This window comes from Suillus subalutaceus (assembly GCF_016647625.1).
Source record: "Suillus subalutaceus strain FC151 chromosome Unknown DFJ58scaffold_61, whole genome shotgun sequence".
In the NCBI taxonomy this organism is placed as follows: Eukaryota; Fungi; Basidiomycota; class Agaricomycetes; order Boletales; family Suillaceae; genus Suillus; species Suillus subalutaceus.
In genome coordinates, this window is record NW_024540310.1 from 187,360 (window position 1) to 214,566 (window position 27,207).

Genomic DNA, 27,207 nt, shown 5'->3' on the forward strand with positions numbered 1-27,207 from the left:
GAAGGTTAGTTCTGTATGTGGTACACCAATACAGGTCAAGGGTGGTCAGCTTATATGTTGTCGCAGCTGGCCCCTTTGCGGGCAGCCCATCTTTATCCAAATGACGCGAAATTATGCGAAAGGGGCAGATTGGGTTCCGGTGATGTTAATAAAGTCTTAGCGTGAGTGTGATTTACTCTTCTCTCTTGGGCCAGAAGCGTTTCCTGCCGTTGATTCTTGCCCAGTCGAGAAGCGATTTGACTACCTCGTGGTTCTCCGTGGTTATTTGGTAATTATGTCTTCAGGCTACGAAATATAGATACATCGGTCTTTGGATCTTCTATGCATTCCAAGATCTCCATTGACCAGCGGTGAAATTTGTTCAGAAGCAAATTCGTTAATCATGATCAACCCAGCAACACACTACTAGTAACTCGCGCGTTGTGCCATCAGCCATACTGCGCCAATATGAACGCAGAAAACACGACTCACTACCACGCTAGGAGCATATAAAGAGCGCCTGCCAGCCGGTGAGTCATTTAGTTAAACCCAGGACGCGGATTACTCGTACTTACGCAAACGTGATCGGGGCAGTGTTTGCAAGTTGACTGTGCTATGCAAAAGATAGGACATTCTTCTACAGTGTCACCAGCAGATATTAGTGTCGTCACAGCAGCAACAACGGCGAGGACAAAAGGGACACGCATCATTGTGAGGGTATGATAAAGGATCAAATAAATCTGAAGAGAACGATATAGAAGACGCCTTGCTTTTATATGCTGAATATCATGGGGATATAGGATAACCAATCCACTGCAATGCCAGCAGATTGCCATCTAAGATCTGCCTTGTGGAGCAAGATATCCGCAAATTGGTATGGAACAATCAAAATACCCACCTGTGACTCAGATAAGCAATGTAGCACTCGTCAATTGGTGCCAGTGAATGTTAACGTCGAACCAGGTATGGACCAGAATTCAAACTTCGCACTTGCTGTGTCTCGGTGTGAGTTCAAATTGCAAATCCCTCAGTTCGAGGTTACCTTCGTGCCGGACGTGAAGCTTTGAAGGTCGATGCATCAGGTGACGAGTTTTTCTTTCATTTATACAAGGTTTAATCTGTGTCATTACAACATGGTGTTATCGTTACAATCTTGACGTCCTAATATAAGTCCTAACATCAGGAAAAAGCTCGGCCACCATTTGCAACCTGCGAGGATACATAGCGCCATGTAGCCTCTCTAGCACAACAGAGCACCCACACCACATACAGTAGCACTACATAGCGACCTGTAGCTCAACCTAATCGCAACTGGAGCTATGTAATTCCTCCCGCACACAGTAGACAATATTGTGCCCTATAATATTAGTGCCACACCAGCTATGCTAAGACAGGTGCTCAAACAGCTCCAAATCAATGTATCTATTGAGATAGAACTCTTCTGACCCATCTCGACTGAACCGTGGAACAAGGTGACAAGGGCGAAGAATTCGATTCATGGGTAGAATGGCTGCGTTAGGTCCCTGCTGCCGTGAAGACTAGTGTACCGTGGATATCCACCCTGGAGAAATCGGGGGTCAGTTATCTACCGGTGAGTATGGTGGATATCCACCACCGGCAAAACCGGCCCGGCTGATCCTGTTAAGACCGAACTCAAGTAGTATCGGATCCGAAGGGCTTCGGCCTCAGCTTGTGCGCTGTGCCCCTTTCCCGAGTCTTGCCCCTTATTTCAGAGAGCTAAAGTATCGCATCTAGTGAGACGGATAAGTATTGTAACGGATAAGTCTTGTATCGCAACGGATAAGTATTGCAACGGATCCGTTAAGACTTCCGGATATCGAACGTATAGAGTAACGGCTAATCCGGATCGGATCCGGACTAGAAACTAACGGGTGAGGACTGTCCGAAGACAGAGGCGGATATGTAGACTATAGGAATCTATCCTAAGTCTCGGAGTAGACAAGAGTAGCGTACTCAAGTCTGGACGGATAACGGAGGGACTTAGAGTCCAGACGGAATGAGTGCAATCTAAGATGATATTTGAACTGATCTACTACAGCGCATATACAAAGGTTTATATACTACGGATAGCTAACGGAATGATCAATAAGCAAAGGTGCGAGGCTATGTACGAAAGTATAAGCAGAGTCTAAGTGGAGCGTATTGGTAAGTTGGATGGATCACGAATCATGAACTGGGAATGAAGTACAAGTAAAAGCGGATTCGTAAGTGTAGCGGATCAGTAAGCAAAGTGGAAGTAAAGGATAACCGGTATACTGGTGTACAGGAATACCGAAAGGAGATGAACGATAGTTAGAGTTATATGAACAGGAAATGAAATAAGAATCAAAGCAGATCTGTGGACCGGACGACGGATATGTTCATCGGATCTGGATCGGATCTGAGATCCGGATCATCGGATCTGTAACCGGATATATGGTATATGACAGATCCGGGCCTATCCGGGCGCTGCAAAATTTTCAGTCCATGGCGCATTTCGCGAAATTTGCGTTCATTCACCAGTATTAAGTAAATATGTATCATATAACATCTATTCCATGTCCCAATCTGCCTCTGTCAAGACCCTCTCTTGCACAATGATGCTTGCCGGTGGAAGAACGACAGTGCTTCTTGGCGCTGCAGGTGCCAAATCTTTATCAGCCAGCACGTCGACTAGTTTCCTGGAATTGAGATTGATGATACTTGTCGCAGCTCAACTAGTTGATCTTTGAGGTGTTGCTGCATGAAATTTTTGTGGATGACGAATTACGAAGCTTGGCTGGGGGGATGAATGACTTGAAGTTCACACTATTCCATTCAATTTTCACGTCAATGTTCGACCAAACAAACATTGCTTGACATTCCACCAACTAAATACATCTGCAAAACGACGAAATGAACGCTTAACTTACGCGCTGTGGGTATCACAACCTGGCAGGCACATATAAGAAAAGTGCTCAGCCAGTATAAGTGAGTCTCAGCTCTGCCTAGCTGCTATACTCGCAGAATGCAAGAACGTTCGACCCTAAAGGGGAAGCAAGGAAAGCAAGGATCCACGGAATGATGCTGAACAACCCTGGTGAATGGCGGTGAAAGTGTGAGAAAGCGTGCGCGGGAAAGCGAAGTGCGAAAGTGCGCGAAGCGCGGGAAGGTAGTGCAAGTGGTGCACAAGTGTAGAAGATGGATACTGAGACTGATAAGAGGAAAAGCGCGGATCTAGACGGATACTGACAGTGCCACTAGCTATAGACTGATGCTAGGGCCTCAAGATGATGATGGATACATGCATTGCATGGAACTAACTGGTGATAGATACTGAGTGGTAGGAAGGTGGTGGGTAGGAAGCTAAGGTATAATAGTGGGGTGTAAAATGAACATGAGAGTATGTAAGTTCTACCTAAGCGCTCTCCCAGGGCTCGGAGCCGAATAGGGAGCGCTCTAAGTATGTAAGTGATGTAAAGTGATGTAAAGTAAGGGTCCATGACGAAATGGGAAGTGTAATATGCCAAATATGGTCAGATAATGAAGGGGACATACCGAGGGACTGGTTGGACGATGGATGGATGCTCCTGGATGCTGTGTGACGCAGGGCGCTTAAGCGCGAGAAAGCGCGCAAGGCGCGCACGCAGGAATGCTGCGCGTTGTGTGGAAAAGTATCGCGCCTATGGCGCATTTCGCAGGAAAGTGGTGCACTCTATAGGGAAGTCATAGTGGATGATAGTGCGAGTCGTGCCATGAAGGCCAGTTGTCAGAATTCGTAAAATGAGCCCATATGAGCCCACAGAAACGCGAGTCTCTACAGCGCGTTATGAACACTTACCAACGCTTACGACTTCACTAGCGAACTCATGCGATTGGTGGAAGCACACAAGCGAACTAAATTGACAATAGATTGAGATTGTCAGTGTCTACTACAATGTAAGATAATCCATAACAAAGATAATCTACTGATCAACAAGCTCTGCCGCGAAGAAGCTTAAACAACGATTTCCACCTAGATAGCAACATCGGAGAGGTTCTAATGGTTTTCACAAATAAACTTCATGAGTTTCTCATACATTTTGTTAAAAGCGCTGTAAGTGAAATCAATTTGCTTGAATTTACCGGTCGAGAACTCCTGCAAGCTGCAACACGCAGCTGTTGCGGAGATCGCCATGATATTGTCAAGACTTTCATCTGACTCGATGAACTTGTCATAGCCATCACGAAACACAGCGTGCTCTGCAATCTGCATAACTCCATCATGCTTGAATGGGAAGTGGAACTCTCGGCCGTCTTCTAGCTGTCAACGGTCTTGTCATCATGAACAGTAAGAGTCGCAAAACGGTACATACTCTTACTGGTTCGCCAAATATATAATTAATGCTATCATTGCCGACGAGGAACTCGACGGTTGTTTTGTTCTGGTTGATCTGGAAAGTCAAGTTGGTCCAAATGGATATCTGCAGCTTGTACAGCATCTCAACGACATCCTGTGCGCACTGCTTGAACCGATTGAGTATTGTCGAAATCGGAGTACTGATGGTCTTGTATAACTCTGATACATTGTTGTCAACCCAGAGTTCGATCGAGCGAGCTAGTTATCCATTAGCGCCTACCCTAGTTGTAGCACCGGCAACTCACTTTCGAAGATAATAGAGGCGCACGCATCAGTGAGTGCTTTTCTTACTACAGTCAATCGACTCGATGAATCGTGGAAACCACATTTGTTGAGTGTTTCCATGATAACAGAGTTCTTTGCGTCTTTCACAACGGTTTTCAAAACCCTTTTGTCGATAACAGGTACAGTGGCACCTGAGCTGTGCCTTTCACGACCTGTAGCTGCAAGGTCTTCAGCAACAGTCGAGGATATAGAGGGTTGAGAGGCAGTAGCAGTTGGTGTTGTCTCGAGCGACTCCCTCGGGGGTCTGACAGGAGGCAGTTGGAACCGTCGCGTAGTTGATTTTTGTATTCTGATCGTTTTGTTTCTCTGATATATGATTAAGTACAGTTCAGAAGATATAAATATGAGACTCACAAAGACAGCACCGTCCGTATACTCCTGGCGAGATTTTTCGGCACCGTGAAGAGGTAAATAAGTGTATACCATACGATAGCGGGATGCGACATCACCCAAAGGTGCGAACAACCGTTGGACTCAATCAGGTCCTACAGCACGGGGAGCTTCCCCGGTGAAACAAGATGTCCTCGGTAAAGGGACCATATCCTGGAAATTAGGCAGTACAGAGCTGTAGCCGTCATTTGAGAAAACAGGGGGAGGATAGATGGGTGGGCTGTAGCCGTCGTTCGAGGGAACAGGGGGAGGATAGAGGGGTGGGCTGTAGCCGTCGTTTGATGGAACAGGGGGAGGATAGATGGATGGGCTGTAGCTGTCATTTGATGGAACAGGGAGAGGATGGATGGGTGGGCTGTAGCCGTTGTTCGAGGGAACAGGGGGAGGATAGATGGGTGGTACAGAGCTGTAGCCGTTGTTCGAGAAAACAGGGGGAGGATAGATCTGAGGGGGGTAGTTCAGGCGTATCCATGGACTCCGGTATCTCTGCTGCGCAGCCAACTTGATCTCCCGATGAGTTAGCATCAGTAAATTCACACATTCCTTAACATCCTTAATCAGCTTATCTCACTTATCTCAAAACTTGTTTTCTCTCTCTCACATCATTCACCTGGCATATCTGATATTTTTTTAATGTGGAACATAATAAAATATGTCCATTAATACATCTCAACATTTTTTTTCTTAATACATTCAAGTTGAAATTTCAGACAAGTAGATCCACTTTCAACAAGGTGGTTAAGTGTGAATAAGTCTGTTTAAGGGCAAATAAGGAATGTGTGAATTTTCTGATGCTACCTGCGATGTTCAGTCCTGATTGTCAAATAATGGGCACATCCTGTCATTGTGTCATAAGTCGGTGTACTACTAGTAAAGATATCAAGGTACTCACCCACACAACCCTTCGACGAGCTCTTGAGGGCGCATTTTGGTTTGCAGACATGGTGGTCAAGTCCAGAGATGATCAATCAATAATCAGCACACGTGACATCTTCGTAAATCAAAAATCAAAACTGCTACATTCCATGATATTTGTAGTTGTACAAACTACAAATAAAGACGTCAACACACTAAATGGTCGAAAATAGGAAACAAATTTGCGTAGTACCACCTTACAATTATCTAATTTCATCTTTCAAGCTGGTACATCTTGTTAATAAATGAGCGCGTGCTGCGACAGAAAACAATTTGAATGAAGCGTACCTTTGTATTGGTTAATAAAAATAGATTCCTACTCTGGTTCACCTCAGCCCTGTTGCCACCTCATCCTTGGCGCGGTCTCCGACATGTGATTGATCTCTGTGTGTGTCAGCAGTGTTGAGGTCATGGAGATCTCCGTATGTGTCAGTGGTGTTGGGGTTGGGAAGAAAGAGATCGAGCTCATCGAGCTCAGTATTCAACTGTGTGATCCTTGTTGTCTCCTGCTGTCGGAGCAAAGTGACAAACTCGATATCCTGGGATGCACGCTCTGAATCGCGATCAGCCACCATACGTGCAAAGAGCTCTGCCTCCTCAAATGCCCGACTTGTTTGTTCCTCCTGCTCCTGATGTTCACAATCGAGGAAGTGTTTGAGCCTTGATAGCTTCTCTACCTCCCAAACCAAAACCATTGAGAGATGCCGGTGGTATTCAAGTTCTGCTTCCTTGTAATATGCAGCACGGCGAATACCTTCAGAGGACATCTGCTGCAAGCCCTGAGAAAATATTCTGGAAGTCTAGCGACATGATCATATGTCACTCAGAGTTGCAGCATATGATATAGTAATGTACTGTATCATTGTCAAGGTTTGAATGCATATTTTCGCTTGATGTTCCCATCACACTTGCCATCTTACGCTCAGCCTGCGGAGTGGGGGGGAGTTTTCCGGACATAAGGGTGGTAGTTGGGCTGCGAAATCTGTCTTGAATGACGTATTCCACCCCCCCTTTTCATAGGTGGACCAACATCAAAAGTGACAGATGCTGCTAAAATTTGAGTTGAGTATTTTCTGATATATGACAAGGTGTGATCTGAGTACCTGGGGGTGATGAGGGACAAAGGCTGCTGGGTGGAGAAGAGCTTTGGGGGCTATCACGGTAGATGCGAGTGAAAGCTTCAGCATAATCAACTTTTTGAGCAAGTGGACTGGACTTTGGGCTATGCAATGGGCTGGTTGGTGGGGTGTCACCGGTACCACTCAATGGACCCTGTAACATAGACTGCGGAAGATACATAACTGTTGAGTCTTGCTCTCACTGGCAGTGGGTTGAATAGTAAGCCCAGTCAATGATCGGAGTTTCAAAGACTTGGTGCTTTTCAAGTGTACAAAGTGTCGCACTGGCAGTCACTGTGTCACTCCTATGGCGTATCCTCAGCCCTATGACCCATATAGCCCTGGTTTTCAGCATGAGGAACCCAACTCTGAGTTTGCAGATTTTACACAGAAGTAAGTTGTACTATATGGTATTAAACGACTCACTGATCTCCTTCTCCAGTTCGTCCTTTGACATTGCTGTCACCCTGTGTCCTAACTGCAAGAAACAATACCGATTGGCTGAGGCAGTCATAGAGCATCTCAATGGTGCAGACTCATGTTGGCCAGAGAACCTCACCAATGGATCGATGCTGCCAGTACCGCAGGCTCTACAGCGACCACCAGAGCAGACCAACTTATCAGCAAAGTATCACCCCACCTCTGGCTACCATTACCTGCTTCCAGATCAACTGCCTTCACAAAACATATTTCAAGAGATGCAAGACCATCCTCTTCAACAAGCTAGAAAGACTAACGTGTGGTATCCATTTGATGGGCCGGGTGAATGGTCACTCGTGAAATTTCTTGTCGAGAACCTTTCCCAGACGCAGATTGACAAATTTCTCAAGTTAGATTGGGTACGTCTAATTATCATCAAGTAAATACTCATTTGACATATTACTTCAGTTCCAGACCAGAGAGCGGCCGCAATTCAAGTTGAAGGACGAGTTGTTCTTTTATATGCAGCAGCTTCCTGGTCGCAGGCCAAAATGGCAGTGTATGAAACTTAAGCTCAAGGGCTACGAAAGCGAACAACCAATCCATCTTATTTGGAGGGACGGGCTGGAGGTTACAAAGCAACTTTTCGCAAACCCCATTTATGTGAGACATATGTGCTACGACCCTCACCATATCTATCAAGGACAAGAGCGCCAGATAGGAGAATTCTGGACATCAGATGATGCATGGAAGATTCAGGTAAGTAGTTGCGCTTTGGTTTAGATTTACTTGAGTGATTGACGCTTGACAATGTAGGATCAACTGTCCGAAGGGGCGACTATCGTTCCAATCATTGCTGCCTCTGACAAAACCCCAGTTACAAGACACACGGGTGGCTTCGAGATGCACCCTGTTATTTCTAACTATCGGAAATATCCAGGCTGATGTCCGCATGAAGGCTATGTCACATGCGTGGCAATGTACTGCATTCATGCCAATACCGACTTTCATTGTCAACTCTGATTTCCAATCCTTACTCCAGGCGCGTCTGTGGCACAAGTGCATGGATCTCGTATGTTCTAATTTGAAGGTCGCAGCTCGTGTTGGCAAATATATGGTTGATCCCTCAGCCAGAGTGCGTTACTGCTTCACCCCTCTCATCAGCCACATCGCCAATCTCCCTGAACAACTGATGATCGCATGTGTCTCAAAAAACTCATCTCCCATCACCACTGCAACCCACAAAGAGTTTGGCGATGAAACGCCGCATCCCCCACAGAACGGATCAGATACATACTTGCTTATCCAGCAGCTTTGCCACCACGTTGACCCATGGGATCTCATTGTATTCCTTAGAGAGGCCAAAAAGCTTCATCTCAGCGGGGTACACTTGCCGTTCTGGAGAAACTGGAGGCACTCTAATCCTGCTAGCTTCCTGACACCAGAGATTCTACACGCGCTGCATAAGTTTTTTTTGATCATGTCCTCAAGTGGATCAAACAGATCATGGGTTATGAACTCAATGTATGGTTCAAGAGTCACCACAAGCGCACTGGTGTGCGCCACTTCTCTGGGGGTGTCTCTCACGTCAACCAAATGACAGGACGAGAGCACTGAGATATTCAGCGCACGATTGTGCCGACGCTGTGGGGTATGGCAAGCCCTGGTTTCATCTGCGCCATTCGGGCAATGATCGACTTTATCTACCTCGCTCAGAATCCCCTTCACACTCAATCTAGCATCGTCTCTATGACTCAAGCACTTCGGGACTTCCATTGTAATAAGCAGGCTATCCTCGACGCAGAGGCATGACAGGGAAAGAGCGGTGCTAAGGACGACTTCTTCATTCCGAAACTGGAACTCATGCAAAGCTTCACTCGTGCAATCTCCCATGTTGGTTCACTTATGCAGTGGACGGCAGACGTGTTGGAACGTCTTCTAATAACACACTGCAAACATCCGTTTGAGCACACAAGCCGTCAGCGAGATTTCGTCCTGCAGATCGCCCACATCCTCGATTGGGAGGAGTCCATCCAGCTCTTCGATCTTTATACATTGTTATCCTCCTCCTCATCTACGCCTGGTCAGGACCCTCTCATCAATGCCGTCATCGAGGAAGATGAAGAGATCGCCAGTACGGAGACAGATCCTACTCTTGCTTGGGTCTCCAATGTGAACCCAGCCACCCAGCTAAGTCTACAAGGCCCGTGCCCTGTTCGTAATCATTTCCTGAAGGGTATCATATCGGACAATGCACGGATTGCCTTCAACGTGACCATGAAAGCAGATCGCAGCCACCTCGATGCGTCTCAGCTGCAGTCATTATATAACCTCCCTGATTTCGCGCATGCTTTACACCTCTACGCAACCTGCAATGGCTGTACGCTCCCTGATCACGTATCATTCAACACATGGTTGAAATTTCGGATCCAGCTACATTCCACCTTCCACACTTGTAGAATCATGCCGAGCCAACAGATTCATGCCGAACCACCTTCCAGTAATTTCCCTAGAGGGAACTGCGACGCCGTGTTATTTAGCCAGAGGGTCAATGGTGATAAGGATGGTGCGTATTTAATCTTACCGGCGGTGACACTTCCTGATGGGCCTTATATTGTTCTACAGGGTCTTATGTGGCTCAAATATGAGCCATATTCCAGCCAATTCTTCCTAGAGGCTCCCATGCGCAACTCCCTGAACACTTGTCTCAGGTACTGGTATATATACAACATTTCGACTTCATCATACCTGGCCCCGAGTCATCCACGGGTATGTGGATGGTCAGACGATCATATACTGGACACCCTTCACAGTCGGAGACGGTAATCAGGCGTGGATCCATAATTCCCCTAACAGACATTACGCATGCCGTGGAGATCATACCTGTCTATCGAGGACCATTGGATAAAGATGTGAATTCCAGGAACTCACTGGAGGTATTCGACGATCATTTCTTGAACAATTTCGCAGATAAAGAACTGTACCATTTGCTCTCAGTGATCTCAGAAAACTAGTAGACAGCTTGAATTCTATGTAGCTCAGTTATCTCAATCTGATCTTATTATGACCGGCCCATCTCTTGATCTTTACTTGATAACTGCAAGATCTTCACGCACCGAATCTCCGAGAGTCATAAATACTAAAAGAGTATGGTGTACACGGTGTACAAGAGTGTCCCTAGACTATCCCAAAAGCATCGCTCTGAAGTGTCTCTCAAGACAAGTCCAAACATAGATGTAGGCTTGTAGATTCGCAGTGTTCGATAATTAAGCTTTTTAAGAGTATTTAGTACTATTTAGCATAACCCTGCGCATGTATACTGTTATTTGAGTTATTCACATAATCCACCCTATCAATTTTGACCTTGAGTTATCCACCTAGTTATTCACGTGAATAACTAGGTGGATATCCATGCAGGTGGATAACTCGGTGGATTTCCACAGTACACTAGTGAAGACCTTGTGAGCCTGAAAAACTGCAAATTATCGTCGAATACCTGAAGTGGCCGGAACCAATGGATGTACGCAAGGGGGTGGGGAAAATGACCGAAATGTGACGGGAGGTCGAAAATCACCATCACTTCACCAACGCGCAGACCTAGGTATAGTGAGCAAGCATAGACAATCATAAAACAATAACACTCACCTGACATTCCCTCCCCAGTGTACCGGTCCTCATCCTCAATCACAAGCACCATGTCAAAGTGTGCAGGCGCTGGCCCTTTCCTCGCATCCTTCGATGGTATGACTGGCGCTGCGCGTACCTTAAATAAACATTTGGTTTTGTTTATATGTGGTCGTACTGGCGAGAGGACCTTCAAGTATTTGTAGACATTGACGCGGTCTTGTGGAGTGAGCTTTCTGTGCAACCCTTTTGGTATGTGGTTATGAAGGAAATCTTCAAGAGCAGGGATGAAAAGTGCAGCGCCATAGTTGTGGAGTAACCGTTGGATTGTAGAGTTTGGGAATGGACACCTTCTGGGGATGAAGTACCCCCGTGATGCCGTCAGCATCGTGAAGTGTTGTGCTTGACAAGGCAGGATGATGTGGTTGGCTCCCATAGGCGCTGGACCATCAGAATCCGAGTCCGAGGTACTGGAATCTGCCTCGTCTTGCACCGAATTATCATTGGCAGGGTGTTGTGAAGCCCACCATCGAAGGTAAGCATCTTGAATGGCGATGGACTCTTGCCGTTGTAACCAGGTAGTCATCTGGATAACATAGTCACATCGATTAGAGGCATGGTAAGCACGCTTAGAAAAATCGATGTGCAGACACTCAGGGAGCTCAGTATTAAAGCCATCTGCACTTCCAAACAGACGAATAGCGTCGAAGTAGTGAAGCATGGAATAGATTTTAGGTATGTTGAAGTGCTCCCGCACTCCGAGATCGAGGAAAACGTGCTTGTTGGCGTGGAATGATGCAAGTGCACTATGCATGTGGGAAAGTGTGACGTCCATGTGTGTCTGGTACTGCGCATAATAGACAAAATATAACACACCACAAACGGCAGCAAGAACTTGGCTGTTGACCGCACCAGCAATTACCCCAAGGAAAACCCGCTGTAACTCTCTATAATCTGCCCCCGTCAATTGTTTCCATTTGGAAATCCCTTTCTTGAGGACGTCATCGCTTTGAAACGCGTGTCAAGTTCCTCCTCGCCTATGATATCGGAGCACCAGCTGACCAGGTGATCTTTGAAAACACCTTTGTGCAGCTGGTGTAGAATGTCGGGGGTGATACATGAGAATATGTCGTTGTGCGGCAGTGTAGCCCAGAATGGTGAGTAGATCGCTCGTAGTCCTAGTCCTCCCTCAAACTGTTCATTACTCATTTCGCCGTCATGGTGCAAGCATAGGTATTCCAGCGTTGATTCTTGATTGTGCATTTCCTGACCTCGTCATGTCACCACACTCGTTGCGTCCCACAACACACTTTGGGCACCTATTCTCCATGGAGCAGGCCACCAGGCACTGCTCTGGAAAGTCCGCCACATACGCTGCCACGACTGGATGCATGCGCCTTACTTGACGATCAGGGCATGTGACATTCGACACCATCCTTGCCTGCCTTGACCAATGGCTCCAGGACCTGCGTCATGCAGTAGTGGAAGAGACGATAACGTTCCACGGAACGTGTATCGCGCGTGAAGCATTCTAACTTCGAGATCGGTAAGTACGCGATCAGAATTGCAGCGTGTTTGGATGGCTGACTGCGGATCTCTTTGGAGATGTTTCCGAGGGTCAAGTAGACGGGCCACACCTCCTGGTCTCCCCGGAACTGCAACAGCGAGGTTTTATCAGATGCTAGGATGACTGGCGCAACAACCGCCCCTTGAGGCAGTCTTCCCTGTGGGAATGGCTTTAGTGTGTTTTTTTGCCACATGTAGACACCTGCGCTTACCTGCATCTCCCACCACCAGTTACCTGTCCACATTTTCGTCAAACCGTCTTGTCTTGCCCTCCGCATCAGCAAACACTCTCTCTGGCTGCATATGATACCATGCGATCGAACTCTGGATTCGCCATGAGTTCGCAGATGCAGTCTACTGGGTCCCGCAGCCACAGTTCAAGATCCTCAGTTTCGCAGTGCCCGTCATTGGTGAGTTTGTTGCCCTCTACGTTTATTCTCTTTAACTGCCATTCTGTTCCAGCGGGGAAGCTGATCGATTGCTTTCATCAGGGTGTATTTGCTCAGTGAATGATGTATTAAGGCGGCTGGTCTGTGCATTGGTGAGTATGTTGTGAATTGGGGCTGAATCACTGACTTACAATTGGTAGTTTCATGAACTCGTCTATCGCATTTTGGCCCACACGGGATACCAACCATTTCACAAGTCCCCATTCCTCTGTGTCCGCAAATGGCGCCCATGGGTCTAGACCTTGAGCCTCTTGTTGGGCTCTGATGTCATGGAACATGCTCTCTGCGCAGCCAAGCGTTTGCGCTACTTGCCCTGGGTATGACTGGACAAATCGCATCCACATCCTTTCCTCATCTTCTACTTCTTCGACTTGGACACCACGATGCTCCGGTATTTGTGGCCCTTCCGGTATGACATCCCCCTGGCCATCAAACTCCCAAGGTATGTCTCCGTCAAAGTAGACATCTTCAGGTTGGTTGTTGTTGGGTGTGGCCTCTTGTGTGGCTTGCTCATGGTTGCGCAGCTGGTCCATGTGTTGCTTACAGGCTAGAGTCCGGCTTATATGAAGGCTAACGGCCCTTGCACTCTGGAAGTTGCCTTTGAGGCAAAAATTGCAGCGGTGCATGATGGTATGGTCGAGCAGGAGGTTCAAGGTTCACAAGCCAAAAAAGCTGACCCGTAAGTGACAGTTCAATCAAGTCTCACCTGGCTGACTTGTCATCCATCGGACATCAAAACTTTTTTCCTCAAGATCAGTGTGATCCCTCAAGATCGCAGTTTGCACATAACTTGACGTGAGCGTGTTGTTGCGCATTGATTGTTGATCATGGTCTGCAGACGCGACGTGTCATTATAAAGGATGTGATGATAGAAAAAAGGTGCGCTGTGCCCCCTCATACTCATAAAATTTAGATTGTCTCATCCTCACGTTCAATCAACATCCAGAATGTCTTCCACTGGTCCTGCTCGCCAAGCACTGAGTAATATTCTCAACAATACTGATTCAGCTCCCTCTCAGCGTCAACGCCGCGACTGCCGCCCTTCAGAGAAGGCTCTATACCAAGGTATGCCATTTCTTATGTACTACCAATTCTATCACTAACTATATCATTATATCGTACCTAGTCGAGGAGGACCAAGAATGCCGTGAGGCACGCCGCCGCCCAAGTGGTCAAGACAAAATCAAGGCCACCCGGAAAAATCGGGTGGACAGAGGTGTGTTATTGACTGTCGCATCGGTTGCCTGCCACCTAACTATTTTCAGGTACACATGACGGCACACAGTTTTCAACGCAGCCTATCGTCCTGTCCAGAGGTAGCGGACCATCCAACAGTCCACTAGACCTGCGGCCCCGGTTCAGCAAGGTCCCCCCACGAGATAAACACACCCCACGGCCAAAACATATCACACAGGTGAGCTGAGAATATCATTGACTCTTAGTATGCGATATCTGATCAAACACAAAGGTACATACACCAGCTCCGAGTAGAACATCCATGTCTGGGGGCTGGCAGGAAGATACTCTTACTAAAGTGAGTCGGCCGCATGATAACTTCAACTTTGATGTTGATGGCTTGTTTGTAAGGGGTCTGGTTTTGTCAATCGTGAACATAGGTCCAACGATCTCAGTGTAAGTGTCATTGCCTTCGCCTTAGTGTTGGGGCACTCATCATTATGTTAAGCCACCGCCTGCGCCACGGAAGTTGACAGCGGCACGTGCCAACGAGCTCATCCAACTCCGATGGGCGCAGTCCAAAGGAGACTTAGATAATGACTTGAACTTGACCGACGGTGAGCAGCATGACGACAGCGAGCAATATGACGATGGCGAGCAGTCCAACGGCGATGACGAAGACCCTGTCATTCATGATGGGGACAATAGTGACGTGTTCGCCGGTGGAGATATATACTATGGTGAGGATAACAACTATGATGGTGAGTGGTGCTGTATCATACACTTGAATGGCAGCTGAATGATCTTGCAGATTTGTGCCACTTGAAGCGTGTGCGGCTACCACCCTCAGATGATGAGGGTGACAGCACACAGAGTCATAAGCGGACGCGCCAGTCCGAAGATTCGCCTTCCCCACAACAAGGTGAACAGCGACTTCCACGCAAGATTCGTCAGAGTAAGGGCCATGTAGCGGCCCGTGATTATGAAGTAGCAGTGCAGCAACTCATCAAGTTCGCGATCAGCCATTTCTGTGTCCGGCTCGCATCCGAGTATGCCTATCCGGATCACATGACTCAAGTCCTTTGGGCAAAGGAGGCCTGGAAGGAGGCATGTAGCTGTTATGAGATGGTGATGGGATTCAATGGTGAGATCATCCAGATGGTACGTGATCGAGTTCTATTATTTCATCTGCCTAATTTCTTGTTCAAGATTACCCGGCGCACATTGCATCTCACAAGTGAGGTGAAAGGGAAAGTTTGCCCGCTTGTCGAGAATATTTATGGTTTCGAGTCCACCAATCGGGAGTCCATCAAGTGTAGGAATCGCAAACTCGCCCGTCAGCTCAAGGATAAATTTGGCATGTGTTACCGGGTGCGTTAATAATATCTTGAGTCATGTTTTGTACTTATGTTTGGTTGTAAGGACCTCGGGGACCAAAAGAATAATGTCCCTCGCAGTGGCCTCTTTCGGTCGAGGTTAAATCAGCAAGCGGCAAATTTACTCTGGTACCACAACAAGAAGGATGAAGGGATTGTTTTTGAGAAATCTTTTTCGCCGTTTCCAATTCCAGCCTTGGCCTTAGTGCACACCGCAGTGAGTCATGCTATTGTCTATTGGCTTCAGATGGTGATATTATCGGCTGCAGGCTGAATGTTGCATTGATGAATGGTATGACGGTGAACGGGTAGATATCAGCTTCTCGAGCGGTGATTATAAGGAGATTTACGACAAGCATCTTGCGAACCTGAAGAAGTTTCACATTCGAACGAAGGATCACGGAATCCTTGATGGCATCCTGACGGAAATCAACAACAATGGCAGGTAAGTGCGTTTCAAGGATTTGAACTTGGAAAGTTGACAATCATAATACAGGTTGCATGCTAAGGTGGATCCGATTAAAATCGGAGACGGTGACTGCCTCTCAGACGACGAGATCAACAAGGCCATCTGGGAATACAGTGATGAGGTGGAGTCTGACTTGGAGCTTGAGGGTGGTCGATTTGAAGGTGATGATGTTGAGGACAGCGAGAATAACTGCTGACTAGTATTAAACTGTTAAACCGTGAATGCACGCCATTGATCTCCCTGTTATTTGCGAGTGCGCGAGTGGTATGATGTACCTGATGTGTACTTACTGCAATGGTAAACATTAGATCACTACATAGCTGCACTATATTGCAAAGGTGCGAGATACCGGATGCTATGTTGTGCAAATAGACATATGGTCTACGCTACATGGTACTATATCGGGGGGGGGGGGAGATGCAACCAGGCTATACGTGCGATGTAGCCTCTGTGGCACTATATTGCAGTTCCCATTTTTCCTGATGTTCTGCTTCGCCCCACCATCGCTACATGTCAGAATTGACCGATTAAAGGACTTTACATCCTTCAGATGAGTGGATCACCATGTTCCTGTTGATATACAAGTGAGTTGCCATGTTTCTTTTGACATTACTCGCTCTAATGTCAGAATAGGTCCTTTGATTTACTACTACGCTATTCATTCGGAGGTTTGATGGTCCGTCAAGACTCTAACTTATATTTCTTGCTAATATGTCATTGTACGGTGCCTCCTTGCCCCCTACCTACTACCTTCATATGATCAGCACAGACACTGCAGCCTCCACCAATGGTGATGAGCCTTGTGCAGCACGCCCCATATGTTGGACAAAACCAACAGCTGCCCTTCTTGAGCACTCGGAGAGGGCCGCCCTACCATCACAAATGAAGGCCATCAACGAATTCTGCGCTGCAGAAGCTGCAAGGTCTACTAATGAAATTCCACAGACTGCTACCCCAGGTCCATCACTAGAGCCTTCTGTGCCCCAGTCCAGTCCAGCCCGCCACATCTACATCTAGCAACAAACGCCCCTACGTCGAAGAAATCTTGGATGATGACATCGACGAGCGTGAAAATGCGCGCACAAACCCATGATCTAACTTAATACTTGACCATCAGCAAAGAAAGCTCACAAGGCGGCTGCAAGAACAGACTCAGACCCAGTGGGTGAGGATGGTATCCTCATCGACATCGATGTTCAGTCGATTGCGGACACAGGGTCAACGTGTGAGCTCCGAACCACTGACATTGAAGAATTTTTTGGTGCCACATTTGATCACACTGGGTCTAATGGCAAAGTCAAGAAGCACCGCAAGTGCAAGATTTGCCAGTAAGTCTGCTCACATTTTCTACACTCACCCACTGATCAGCTGATAGGAAAAAATGTGTACTCGTCAATGAAACGACTACACTCTGTTGACATGCAGAGGCTAACTTTGCGGTGAGTAACTATGTGCTTTACCTGAACTTTGTATTGATACATTACATAGGGCAAGTATCATACATGGGCGAAAAAAAACTCGTTCGAGTCGATGCTACCTGGTGATGTCAAGGCTTACAAGGAAAAGGCCGAACATGACCAGCAAATAATCACCTCCCATCTGACTGAACGAAAGATTGCTGAACAAGTCGTCCTGTACTCGGATAGCTTGTTCAAGCAGGCTGCCATTGAATGGCTTGTTGCCACTGACCAAGTACGTCTCCCATCATCTAGTAGTTACATTATTATTTGACACGCGTTATATAGCCTATTCAAGCATTCGAGCATCCAAAATTCAAGGAAATGATTGATGTTGCAGCCCGAGCAACCAGTGGCATCAAGATCCCGGGCAGGAATGCGACTCGAGCCAAGATCATGAGGATGTTCAAGAATCATCTTACTAAACTTAAGGAGAAGCTGAATAGTGACGCCGTTAGCGGCGCGATAAATACAACCTGCGATGCCTGGCAGGCTGAGAATGTCGATGCTTACTTTGCCGTTACAGGCCATTGGATCGAAGCAAAGACTGATACTCATTGGGAGTGTGAAAGTGCGCTACTTGGTTTTACGCAAGTCAACAACTCGCACAATGGCAAGCGGCTCGGTGGTACTCTCTTCAAGGTTCTGGACCGTCTGGGTATTGTACATAAGGTATGTTATCACAACTGAACAATTCGTGGTTTAATTGAATCTTTTTAGCTTGGCCATGTTACCTGTGACAATGCAGCTAACAACGGTACCATGCTTGAAGAATTTGCGCTATTATATGAAGTCCGATGTAACAAGGAATTCCCATGGCGAGCTCGCAGAATCAAGTAAGTCCGATTTTATTTGGTTGCTAGCAAACCCTTACATTATGACTGTAGCTGCTTAGCGCATGTCATCAATCTCAGCATGCAACTCCTCATCAGCATGTACAGCAAGGCTCCTCACTATGACCTGCATAATCCTCACGCTTTGGAGCCTGACATGTCAATTCAAGGTGACCGTGATGAGATCGGACTTATTCGCTCAATATGTGTGAAGGAACGCTCGTCAGCCAAATGAAAGGAACTTTACAAGAGTGTTCAAGCCAAGGCTGGTGTCTCAAACCCCACGCAGCTCCTTCTTGATATGAAAGTCTGTTGGTCTTCAACATATGTAATGATCAATCGTGCAGAAGGTAGTAAGGAGGTGAGTCTAATATTCACAAAGTATTGCCCTATTTGATCTTGGGCCCTAGCATGTCGACATTTATGTTTATGAGATGGGCGTGCAAGAACGCAATCTGGCAAAATGGGCCAAAATCAACTACCTCTGTTTGACCTCGACTGAATGGGCGTCTGCCGGTAAATTTGCTGATCTACTCTCAGTATGTTCTGTTTCATATTCACAAAGTTCCCTCTAATTTGTTTCTTCAGTATGCAGATGTAGCTCAACAGGCTTTCTCATTGGACAAAGGGACCACACTTCATTTGGCTATTCCTGCCCTTGAGACCCTTCATTGAGCATGGTCGAATCGTGCAGACCGACCTAAGTATGCCAGTTTTTCTCCCGCACTCCATGCTGCCGCACAAAAGATTGACCAGTACTATGAAAAGACGACTGACTCACCAGCATACATCATGGCTATGTGTATGTCTTGTTCTGTTCATGCGGTGCCGCACATTGCTAACATATCTGTACAGTACTTGATCCAATGGGTAAGATGGTGTACTTTAAGAAACACTGGCTGGAAAACCTGCAAGAGGAGGTCCTTGCTTGTGCAGAACTAGAGGTGCGTTCAATAATGTTGCTGTTCAACTTACATTGTTGATCTGGGACTTAGTTTAAGACTCGCTATGTCACAATGGGCAAATCAGTGATGGCCGTACAACTACCCATCAAGAAAGGCAAAGTTCATGGCCTCAAGAAACTCATTCGTGAGACTGAGAGTTCAGATGAAGATGAAGACCTTGGTTTGGGCACATCGGCAGCCAATGTTGATCCTGCCAGGCCTTGTTACACTGATTTCAGACTTTATATTGACACTGTCGAGGCAAAACTGCCATCTGGAACAAGTATGGTCAAATGGTGGGGGGTACGTATATACTATTACATTCTAGTTCATCCGTCGTTACTGATGTACTTTGCAGTAGTTGAACGCACACAGATATGGACCAGTGTGGTCCTCCATCGCTCAGGACTATCTATCCATCATGGCAACATCCGTTTCGAGCGAACGCGCCTTCTCACAGGGGGGTATCACTATCAGTAAGCATCGTAATCACCTCAAATGCGATATTGTCGAGGTGCTGCAATGTGTTAAGTGTGCCATTCGTCATGACCTCCTTTTCCGTCCACCTGGTCCATCATCATCCACTGAACTTGAAGTCGACAAATTCGATGTTGAACCGGATGCTAATAACAGCATGATGAGTGAGGGTGATGACGAAGATGGTTGGGATGTCTTGCTGCTGGCGGATGATGAGGATGACATAGATATCGTTTGACTTTTGTTTTATCTACCTATTAATCATTGATGTCATTTGCCTACTCATTTTCATACTCAGGCCGTGGCTCAGGCCAGGCTGGGCCAGGGCCAAGCCGTTCTCAAGGGCTTTGGCCCGGCTCTCAATTCACTTCAGTCACCCCTGTTAAAGTACCTCTTAGGTACATATATTCTGGCTTACAATCTCACCTAAGAGGCATGATCTTAGGTGGTATTCCCAGCCAATGCAGGTTATATCCCGGGCCAATTCAACACTTTCCCCACGAAGCCTGGGCCTGCTGGGCCAATGTATTTGATCTGTCCCATGACCCATCTGGGTCATCCTAGATACTTTATTATATGAATACACAGGGGGTGTCAGGGGTCATTTCTCATGAAAAATTACCCACACATTTAGACACTTAGAGTATAATGTTTGTCTTCATAAGGTCCTTGACCTATGAATGGAGGAAGTGAAAAGAAATATGTGGCGAGGGGGGGGGGGCGGCTTGTCTTTGAAGATGTGGAAGAATGTAAGTTGGGTAAGGTTCTTGACCTACAAATTCAAAGCAGTTGGAGGAGGTGGGAATAAATTTGTGGTAGACGGGGGGGTTGTCTTGGAAGATGAGGGAAGAATGTAAGTCGGGTGAGGTCCTTGACCTACAAAATTCAAAGCAGCTGGAGGAGGCGGGAAGAAATTTGTGGTAGACGGGGGGGTTGTCTTGGAAGATGAGGGAAGAATGTAAGTTGGGTAAGGTTCTTGACCTACAAAATTCAAAGCAGTTGGAGGAGGCGGGAATAAATTTGTGGTAGACGGGGGGTTGTCTTGGAAGATGAGGGAAGAATGTAAGTCAGGTGAGGTCCTTGACCTACAAAATTCAAAGCAGCTGGAGGAGGCGGGAATAAATTTGTGGTAGATGGGGGGGTTGTCTTTGAAGATGAGGGAAGAATGTAAGTTGGGTGAGGTCCTTGACCTAGAAATCCTTCTTGACTGTGCCCTCACTCCAGATACTGACATATTTTACACTCCATCAGGTTAATTTGCACAATTGGAACATACTCTGCACCACAATACTCCAGGTTTTATTGGAGTAAGTGTCATCACATATTACTTTGGATGTAAGCATAAAAGCGGAAAGAAAAAGACAGTGACTGGTCAATGCGGGATAGCCCACCGCTGTTTTATATGGTGACTGGGCTGACCCAGCTCTCTCCTATGCATGATGCGGGCTAGCCCACCGCTGGTTTATATGGTGACTGGGCCGACCCGGCACTCTCCTATGCATGATGCAGGCTAGCCCACTGCTGTTTTATATGGTGACTGGGCTGACCCGGCTCTCTCCTATGCATGATGCGGGCTAGCCCACCACTGTTTTATATGGTGACTGAGCCGACCCGGCACTCTCCTATGCATGATGCGGGCTAGCCCACCGCTGTTTTATATGGTGACTGGGCCGACCCGGCACTCTCCTATGCATGATGTGGGCTAGCCCACCACTGGTTTATATGGTGACTGGGCTGACCCAGCTCTCTCCTATGCATGATGCGGGCTAGCCCACCACTGTTTTATATGGTGACTGGGCTGGCCCGGCTCTCTCCTATGCATGATGCGGGCTAGCCCACCACTGGTTTATATGGTGACTGGGCCGACCCGGCTCTCTCCTACACATGATGTGGGCTAGCCCACCGCTGGTTTATATGGTGACTGGGCCGACCCGGCTCTCTCCTACGCATGATGCGGGCTAGCCCACCACTGGTTTATATGGTGACTGGGCTGACCCGGCTCTCTCATATGCATGATGCAGGCTGGCCCAGTCCAAATGTTATTACTTGTTTGTCACTATTTTTCCACATTCCATAAAAGTTCTGTACAGTTTTTCTTCTCTCTTTCTTCTACATTCTATTTTGCAACATCCTCATCCAGTATTAGGCCTTCAATTGTTCTCTCTCCTTTCTTTACTATTTCACTAGGTTGCTCATCTGGGTCAGTACTTACTCCTAAGCCTCTCTACTTTACCTAACTCATTTTTTATTGTAATATTCCCAGTGGTGACTTGCTCTTGCAAATCTGACACTAGTTTAGCAGCACATTCCATGGTTCACCAATGATCTTTCGATTTCCTGACCTATGATTTCATCAATCACTGGTTATTAGTTGTCCTCATCCTCCTCATCATCATGGCCATTTTCTATGGAAACTACATTCTTTATCTTGAACGCACAACTACCGATACGTTAAATGCCCTTGGGCTTCAACCCATCACCACTCCTGTTCCACGGACCAGATCACCAAGCCCTCCTGTTCTTGTTGCCTAACCTCATACAATATCCAAGTGCAGGACTTTTATGTTAGTACTCCACTATCCCTTCTTACCCAACTGCCTGATAGGTGTGATATGGGTTAGCTTCTTACTTGTTCAATATTCAAGGGACAGTCTATTATACACAGTGGGATAGCCCATCACTAATTTCATATGCACGGGTCAGCCCAATACAAGCCCTTATACACAGCGGGGTAGCCCATCGGTATTCATATGTAGTACGGGTCAGCCCAATACGAGCCCTGGGCTGGCCCACCGCATATTACATAGACACTGGGCTGGCCCACTGCATATATATATATCTTCAACATTCCACTAGGGATAGCCCATCACTCCTTACATACGTATGGGCCAGCCCAATATGAGCCCTGGGATGGCCCACCGCATATTACATAGACACTGGGCTGGCCCACTGCATATATATATAGCTTCAACATACCACCAGGGATAGCCCACTCACCATCAATTGATCCTTGGGATGACCCAGCAACCCAATATATATATAAGTGGGATAGTTCATTATTCTTAATTTATTGAGTGGGATGGCCATGATGGCCTAGATTTACACATATGAAAACTCCTCGATGCTGACATTATCTTTCGAGTGCCCATTGTGCACCACAGTTTGGGACCACAAAACACATAGTCATTCAAGCTATCATACACAAGTACATATGCAATAGTTCGAATGATATGAAACATTAGTCACGGTAAACGAAATCACGATCATATGAATCATACCCAGGAGCCGGAGTGTTCCTGTCATAATCGGATCTCTCACGTGCCCTTGCAACCACTCTCGAAGGGCCTGCAGCCGGAAAATCATGGCGATGATGATGGGCAACATTATGCCCATAGGAATGAAGATGATGCGGAGACACCTGCTGTACCTCATCATCCCAGTGTTGACGCGGTTCGTAGTCAGGTGTAGGTGCACGAAGGCGAGGGCGAGGGCGAGGGCGAGGTCGAGATTGAAGTCGAGGTCGAGGATGAGCAGGGACAAAGTGCGGAGGTGGCAATTCAACATGCGGCGCACCATCACGATGACGTACGACCTGAAAATTAACTTGAATGAGATAATGGTAGAAGATATCAGTCTTCAGCTTACCTTCGACTTCTTCGTGATGCGAGAGTCTGATGCATTCAAGCTATCAGCCTCAGATTCAAGTTGTTCATCTGCTGGACACTCGATTAGAAGAGAATCTGCAAGTAATTCATGGACTTGCCATAATCCTCTGCATGTGGTCGCTTGCGAGACTTCTGTTGCTGAAACGCCGATGGGCGGCGTTCTGGACGGGGCAGACCATCATCAGTGTAGTGGTTCTCACGAACAATCGAATATTCACGAGCAGCGGAGGTCTGTTGTTGAGACTGGCGATCCCGAGTAGTATCTCCAAGCTGCCTTCCTCCCTGAAGGAACACCGACATTCGAACCACGTACTGATGTTGCTTCCTTGTATTTTTGAAGCAACCCTTGGGGGATGGAGTGCTTGAATTTCTCGGAGTCCGCGAGTTTCCGGAGCACGATATTGGAAGCGCTGGTGACCAAAGGAATATCAAACATGTTAGGGTCGTCTTTTTCACATTGCTCGATGTGATCTGAAGCAACAACGTTAGACATAAAAATGAACAGGGCAATAAGTACCTTTGGGCCAAGGAACAATATCAATCTCAGACACAGCGACGTCCAACTCGTCAATGATATCATCAAGAGTTTTTTTCGCTCCGTCCTTGCTTGCGCCTGAAGTTCGAGTAAGCTCTCAGCTTCAGTCTTCAGTTCGGCGTCATAATATTGCAAAGCCCTGCGCTTGATGTAAGGCACGACGAGTAACTTCAGATGTTGTGCGCTGAGGGTGTGGTAGTTGAAGTCTGGGCCAACTGGGGGAACTTCGTCAGGCCAGAGTTCGAATTGAAACTTGTTCTGGTATGCAACGTCGAGTAACTTCCGCCACTGGACAGACTTCGTTTTGTAGCCGAATTGTTCTGTTGAATCGAATTAAAATCAAGTCATGGATGGGAATAAGTCGAGCTTACCTAGTTTCTCCAGCACCATGACCGGCCAGATACGTCGGTAACGGTCCCATGGGGCTTCACCAGGCTTCGAAAACAAAATATCATATGCTCCCCCCAAACCGCGGCATTGCGAGCTGGTAGTTTTTTGCCCTGGACACATTGTAAGATTAAACTTAGAGTAGTTCCAAGCCACGTACTTTGCTGCAGTAATAATCCAATCTAACGCAAGTTGGGCGTCCACTTGGCGTTCATTGATGACATCCATGAAGGTGGATGAGCCTGCAACAAAACCCGAGGCCTGTCGGGCCGCCTCATCAGGAGTCGAATCAAAGACACAGCCAATGACCTCAATGCCTTCTAGGCTGAGAATAAGCTGCAAACTTTGCGACAGTAAGCCATAATACAAACAAGTACTGTCAAAATACTTACACGCTTAGCGAGTGCGTCCCTTGTAGACATAACAATACTGGCATGCGATCGATTGTTACTAGCACCGCCCAAGTGACCATCATAGTGCGCTTGTATGTCATCCCACAGCGGGTCGCTGTCTTCAAGGCTGTAGTAGTGGTCGCGCTGTCTCTTTCTCCAATCACTAAGTTCTACCAGAGGATATTGGTCAGTATGGGCACCACAACATGAAATAAATATTCACCTTCATCGGTTTCTCGAGGATATTTTCCTTTGTACCATCCTTGGTGCATATTCCATGGGGTCTCGGCCCTGGAGTGTTTCACAGACAACCCGGCCTCAATGAGTATTGTGCGTGCAGATTTTCCATATTTGTCACCAATTAACTTGGCAGCGTGAAGTGTCTTGCGCCCGAGCTCCTGCGCGTCGTCTATGCCTTCCTGGCACAGCCGCCCAGGTCTAGAAGTGACGGGAAGGTCATTGTCGTCGTCATCAGTCTCCATTGCCATGGAGCTTTTTGGCAGAGCACTGGAGACGGGACTCTTCTCGACCGACTTCGTCGTCACATGCATGGCAGCCTGGAGTACCTGGGTGGACGGGGGAGTCCCTGTTACTGTGGATTTTGGGGGGAGAGCTTTTGGAGGTGCGCGCTTCTGGGGCAATTTCGTCTTTGATGGAGGCGCAGGTAAGTCGTTGTCTGTTGTTGTTGTCGGCCTTCTTCTTTTTCTTCGTCGGCTTCTTGATCTTCTTTGTATTCATCATCATCTTCGTCAGACTCCTCTTCCGAAGAGGAAGGATCACGCTGAGCAAGCATTGCACGGTGTTCAGCCCGTCTCCTCGCTTCTCGATTTTCGGTACGGGTAGTTGTTCTCCGAGGAAGGGGCGCCATCCAAGGAAGAATTTTCATCCTCTGGAGTATCAGAGGGGGGTAAGGATTCTGGGAGACGAAACAAGGACTGTTAGTGAAAAATGATTGATAGGAGACAGGTGGTACATACCATGAATTTTGGGATCGCCCTTGTGAGCATCCGCTTGTCCTTCACTGTTGTCCTCATCGTCCGTGACAAGGTCATCAGTCTTCGGGTGGTCTTTGTAATAGTCGTGTCAGTGGGTGGTTACTCGATTTGTAGAATGCCCGCCCATACCTTGGGTATCAGACTCAGCGTCAGTGCGCGGCTCTGTGGTAGCAACGGAGGATTTCGCGCGCCGGGCAAGGATGGCGCTGTAGTCGTCGAAGCTCATGAACGAGTTCCCCCTCGGCAAGGGGGTAGGTTTGATTTTTTTGGCGGGTGGTAGTGTTTTAGTCTGAAGCTTTCAAAGACGAATATCAATGTCTTGTGATAAAATAAAATAAAAATAAAAATAAACGTACCATGCATTGGTTGATAGGCGCACCACTGCGGGTACGCATCACGAAGTCGATGACAGGAGTTTCCATCCGCGGGTTAGCGCACTTTTTGGTGGAAGATGATTTTTTGGGAGGCATGGCAGAGGGAGCTTGACAAATTGACTAAAGAGATCTATGAACACAAATACAACAGAAAGCAGCCTGAAGAACACGAAGTCCTCAAATATCAACAGCAAGGAGCTTGAAGAACACGAAGTCCTTTTCAGCAGCCAAGACACGAAGTCTCGCAAACAGCGAATTCAAGTAAAAGCTGATGTAGGAGTAAGTTAGAACAACAGACAACGTGATGGAGAAATTCGGACCTACCTCGGTTTTCACGCAAATTCTCAAGACGAGAAGGAAAATACTGTAGTGAGAATGACTGAGTGACAGAGAGTTGATGGCGAAAAATTGGAGCATACCCGGTTTTTAAAGGTAGGAACAGGGCGCCTACGGTGAACTATATGCATAAGATCGTCGGCTGGACGACGAACAAACTTCGACAGAAGACTCCAATACTCTAGATATGACACATAGACCGCATTTGGAACGGGCGAGGCCATCCTGAAGTAGCGCGCAGAGTACCCAAAGCAATTACGGAATAGTGAGTTAAGTACAGGAAGATGAAAAGTAAACTATGACTTAGCTACCAGACAGCGTCGACACTAGCACCCAACGACATCTGCTATCGCAAAGGTAGGAGCTTAAGAGACTGATGAGGGTGTCACAGCAAATCGAGATGGTAAGCCGGACATCGAAGGATGGTGGAAGATTGAGTGGTCGTAACAGTACTAACACGAAGTCAGACTGTGTGTAGTGTATCTGAAGTGACACGAAGTCACTTCAGATAGTGTTAGCTACCGCGAAGGCAGCTCACGAGGAGTCGAGGGGTAGATGAGTGCAGGTATAGAGAGGAGGAAGGCAGCGTAGTTGGCTGTTGATGAGGTCAAAGAACGCAAGGGATTATAGAAGGAGGCACTAACACTGATCCCAGCTACTCATCAGC

General features: G+C 47.1%; 8 protein-coding genes across 8 annotated transcripts; 3 read left to right on the forward strand and 5 right to left on the reverse strand.

Moving 5' to 3' along the window:
• Positions 1-3,997: 3,997 nt before the first annotated feature.
• DFJ58DRAFT_728619 (uncharacterized protein) lies at positions 3,998-5,557 on the reverse strand (the record flags this gene model as incomplete). Its single annotated transcript, XM_041385611.1, has 5 exons — positions 3,998-4,261; positions 4,314-4,555; positions 4,603-4,948; positions 4,997-5,020; positions 5,132-5,557. 5 exons carry the CDS (start codon positions 5,555-5,557, stop codon positions 3,998-4,000), a joined length of 1,302 nt encoding a protein of 433 aa, XP_041243342.1.
• Positions 5,558-6,273: 716 nt separating this feature from the next.
• Positions 6,274-6,904, reverse strand: DFJ58DRAFT_728620 (uncharacterized protein; the record flags this gene model as incomplete). The annotated part of the gene is made up of 2 exons (XM_041385612.1): positions 6,274-6,747; positions 6,803-6,904. 2 exons carry the CDS (start codon positions 6,902-6,904, stop codon positions 6,274-6,276), a joined length of 576 nt encoding a protein of 191 aa, XP_041243343.1.
• Positions 6,905-7,763: 859 nt separating this feature from the next.
• On the forward strand, positions 7,764-10,499 carry DFJ58DRAFT_716614 (uncharacterized protein; the record flags this gene model as incomplete). Its single annotated transcript, XM_041384239.1, has 9 exons — positions 7,764-7,904; positions 7,954-8,244; positions 8,302-8,397; positions 8,426-8,620; positions 8,798-8,952; positions 9,024-9,072; positions 9,112-9,228; positions 9,301-10,051; positions 10,135-10,499. The coding sequence occupies 9 exons, from the start codon at positions 7,764-7,766 to the stop codon at positions 10,497-10,499; spliced, it is 2,160 nt and encodes a 719-aa protein (XP_041243344.1).
• A 485-nt stretch (positions 10,500-10,984) lies between these two features.
• Positions 10,985-11,248, reverse strand: DFJ58DRAFT_612482 (uncharacterized protein; the record flags this gene model as incomplete). The annotated part of the gene is made up of 2 exons (XM_041380909.1): positions 10,985-11,082; positions 11,131-11,248. Coding segments are annotated over 2 exons (216 nt in total), but the record flags the coding sequence as incomplete, so codon positions are not given.
• A 53-nt stretch (positions 11,249-11,301) lies between these two features.
• On the reverse strand, positions 11,302-13,468 carry DFJ58DRAFT_906413 (uncharacterized protein; the record flags this gene model as incomplete). The annotated part of the gene is made up of 9 exons (XM_041395009.1): positions 11,302-11,462; positions 11,581-11,956; positions 11,984-12,096; positions 12,126-12,359; positions 12,394-12,510; positions 12,533-12,833; positions 12,888-12,910; positions 12,964-13,156; positions 13,256-13,468. 9 exons carry the CDS (start codon positions 13,466-13,468, stop codon positions 11,302-11,304), a joined length of 1,731 nt encoding a protein of 576 aa, XP_041243346.1.
• Positions 13,469-14,877: 1,409 nt separating this feature from the next.
• DFJ58DRAFT_414880 (uncharacterized protein) lies at positions 14,878-16,386 on the forward strand (the record flags this gene model as incomplete). Its single annotated transcript, XM_041380287.1, has 6 exons — positions 14,878-15,061; positions 15,112-15,461; positions 15,510-15,671; positions 15,723-15,893; positions 15,946-16,121; positions 16,173-16,386. Coding segments are annotated over 6 exons (1,212 nt in total), but the record flags the coding sequence as incomplete, so codon positions are not given.
• A 1,247-nt stretch (positions 16,387-17,633) lies between these two features.
• On the forward strand, positions 17,634-18,046 carry DFJ58DRAFT_613497 (uncharacterized protein; the record flags this gene model as incomplete). Its single annotated transcript, XM_041380922.1, has 2 exons — positions 17,634-17,837; positions 17,891-18,046. Coding segments are annotated over 2 exons (360 nt in total), but the record flags the coding sequence as incomplete, so codon positions are not given.
• Positions 18,047-23,094: 5,048 nt separating this feature from the next.
• Positions 23,095-26,300, reverse strand: DFJ58DRAFT_728629 (uncharacterized protein; the record flags this gene model as incomplete). The annotated part of the gene is made up of 11 exons (XM_041385613.1): positions 23,095-23,448; positions 23,502-23,682; positions 23,740-24,376; positions 24,428-24,779; positions 24,836-25,005; positions 25,059-25,273; positions 25,344-25,616; positions 25,673-25,751; positions 25,813-25,902; positions 25,960-26,125; positions 26,187-26,300. The coding sequence occupies 11 exons, from the start codon at positions 26,298-26,300 to the stop codon at positions 23,095-23,097; spliced, it is 2,631 nt and encodes an 876-aa protein (XP_041243349.1).
• Positions 26,301-27,207: the final 907 nt, after the last annotated feature.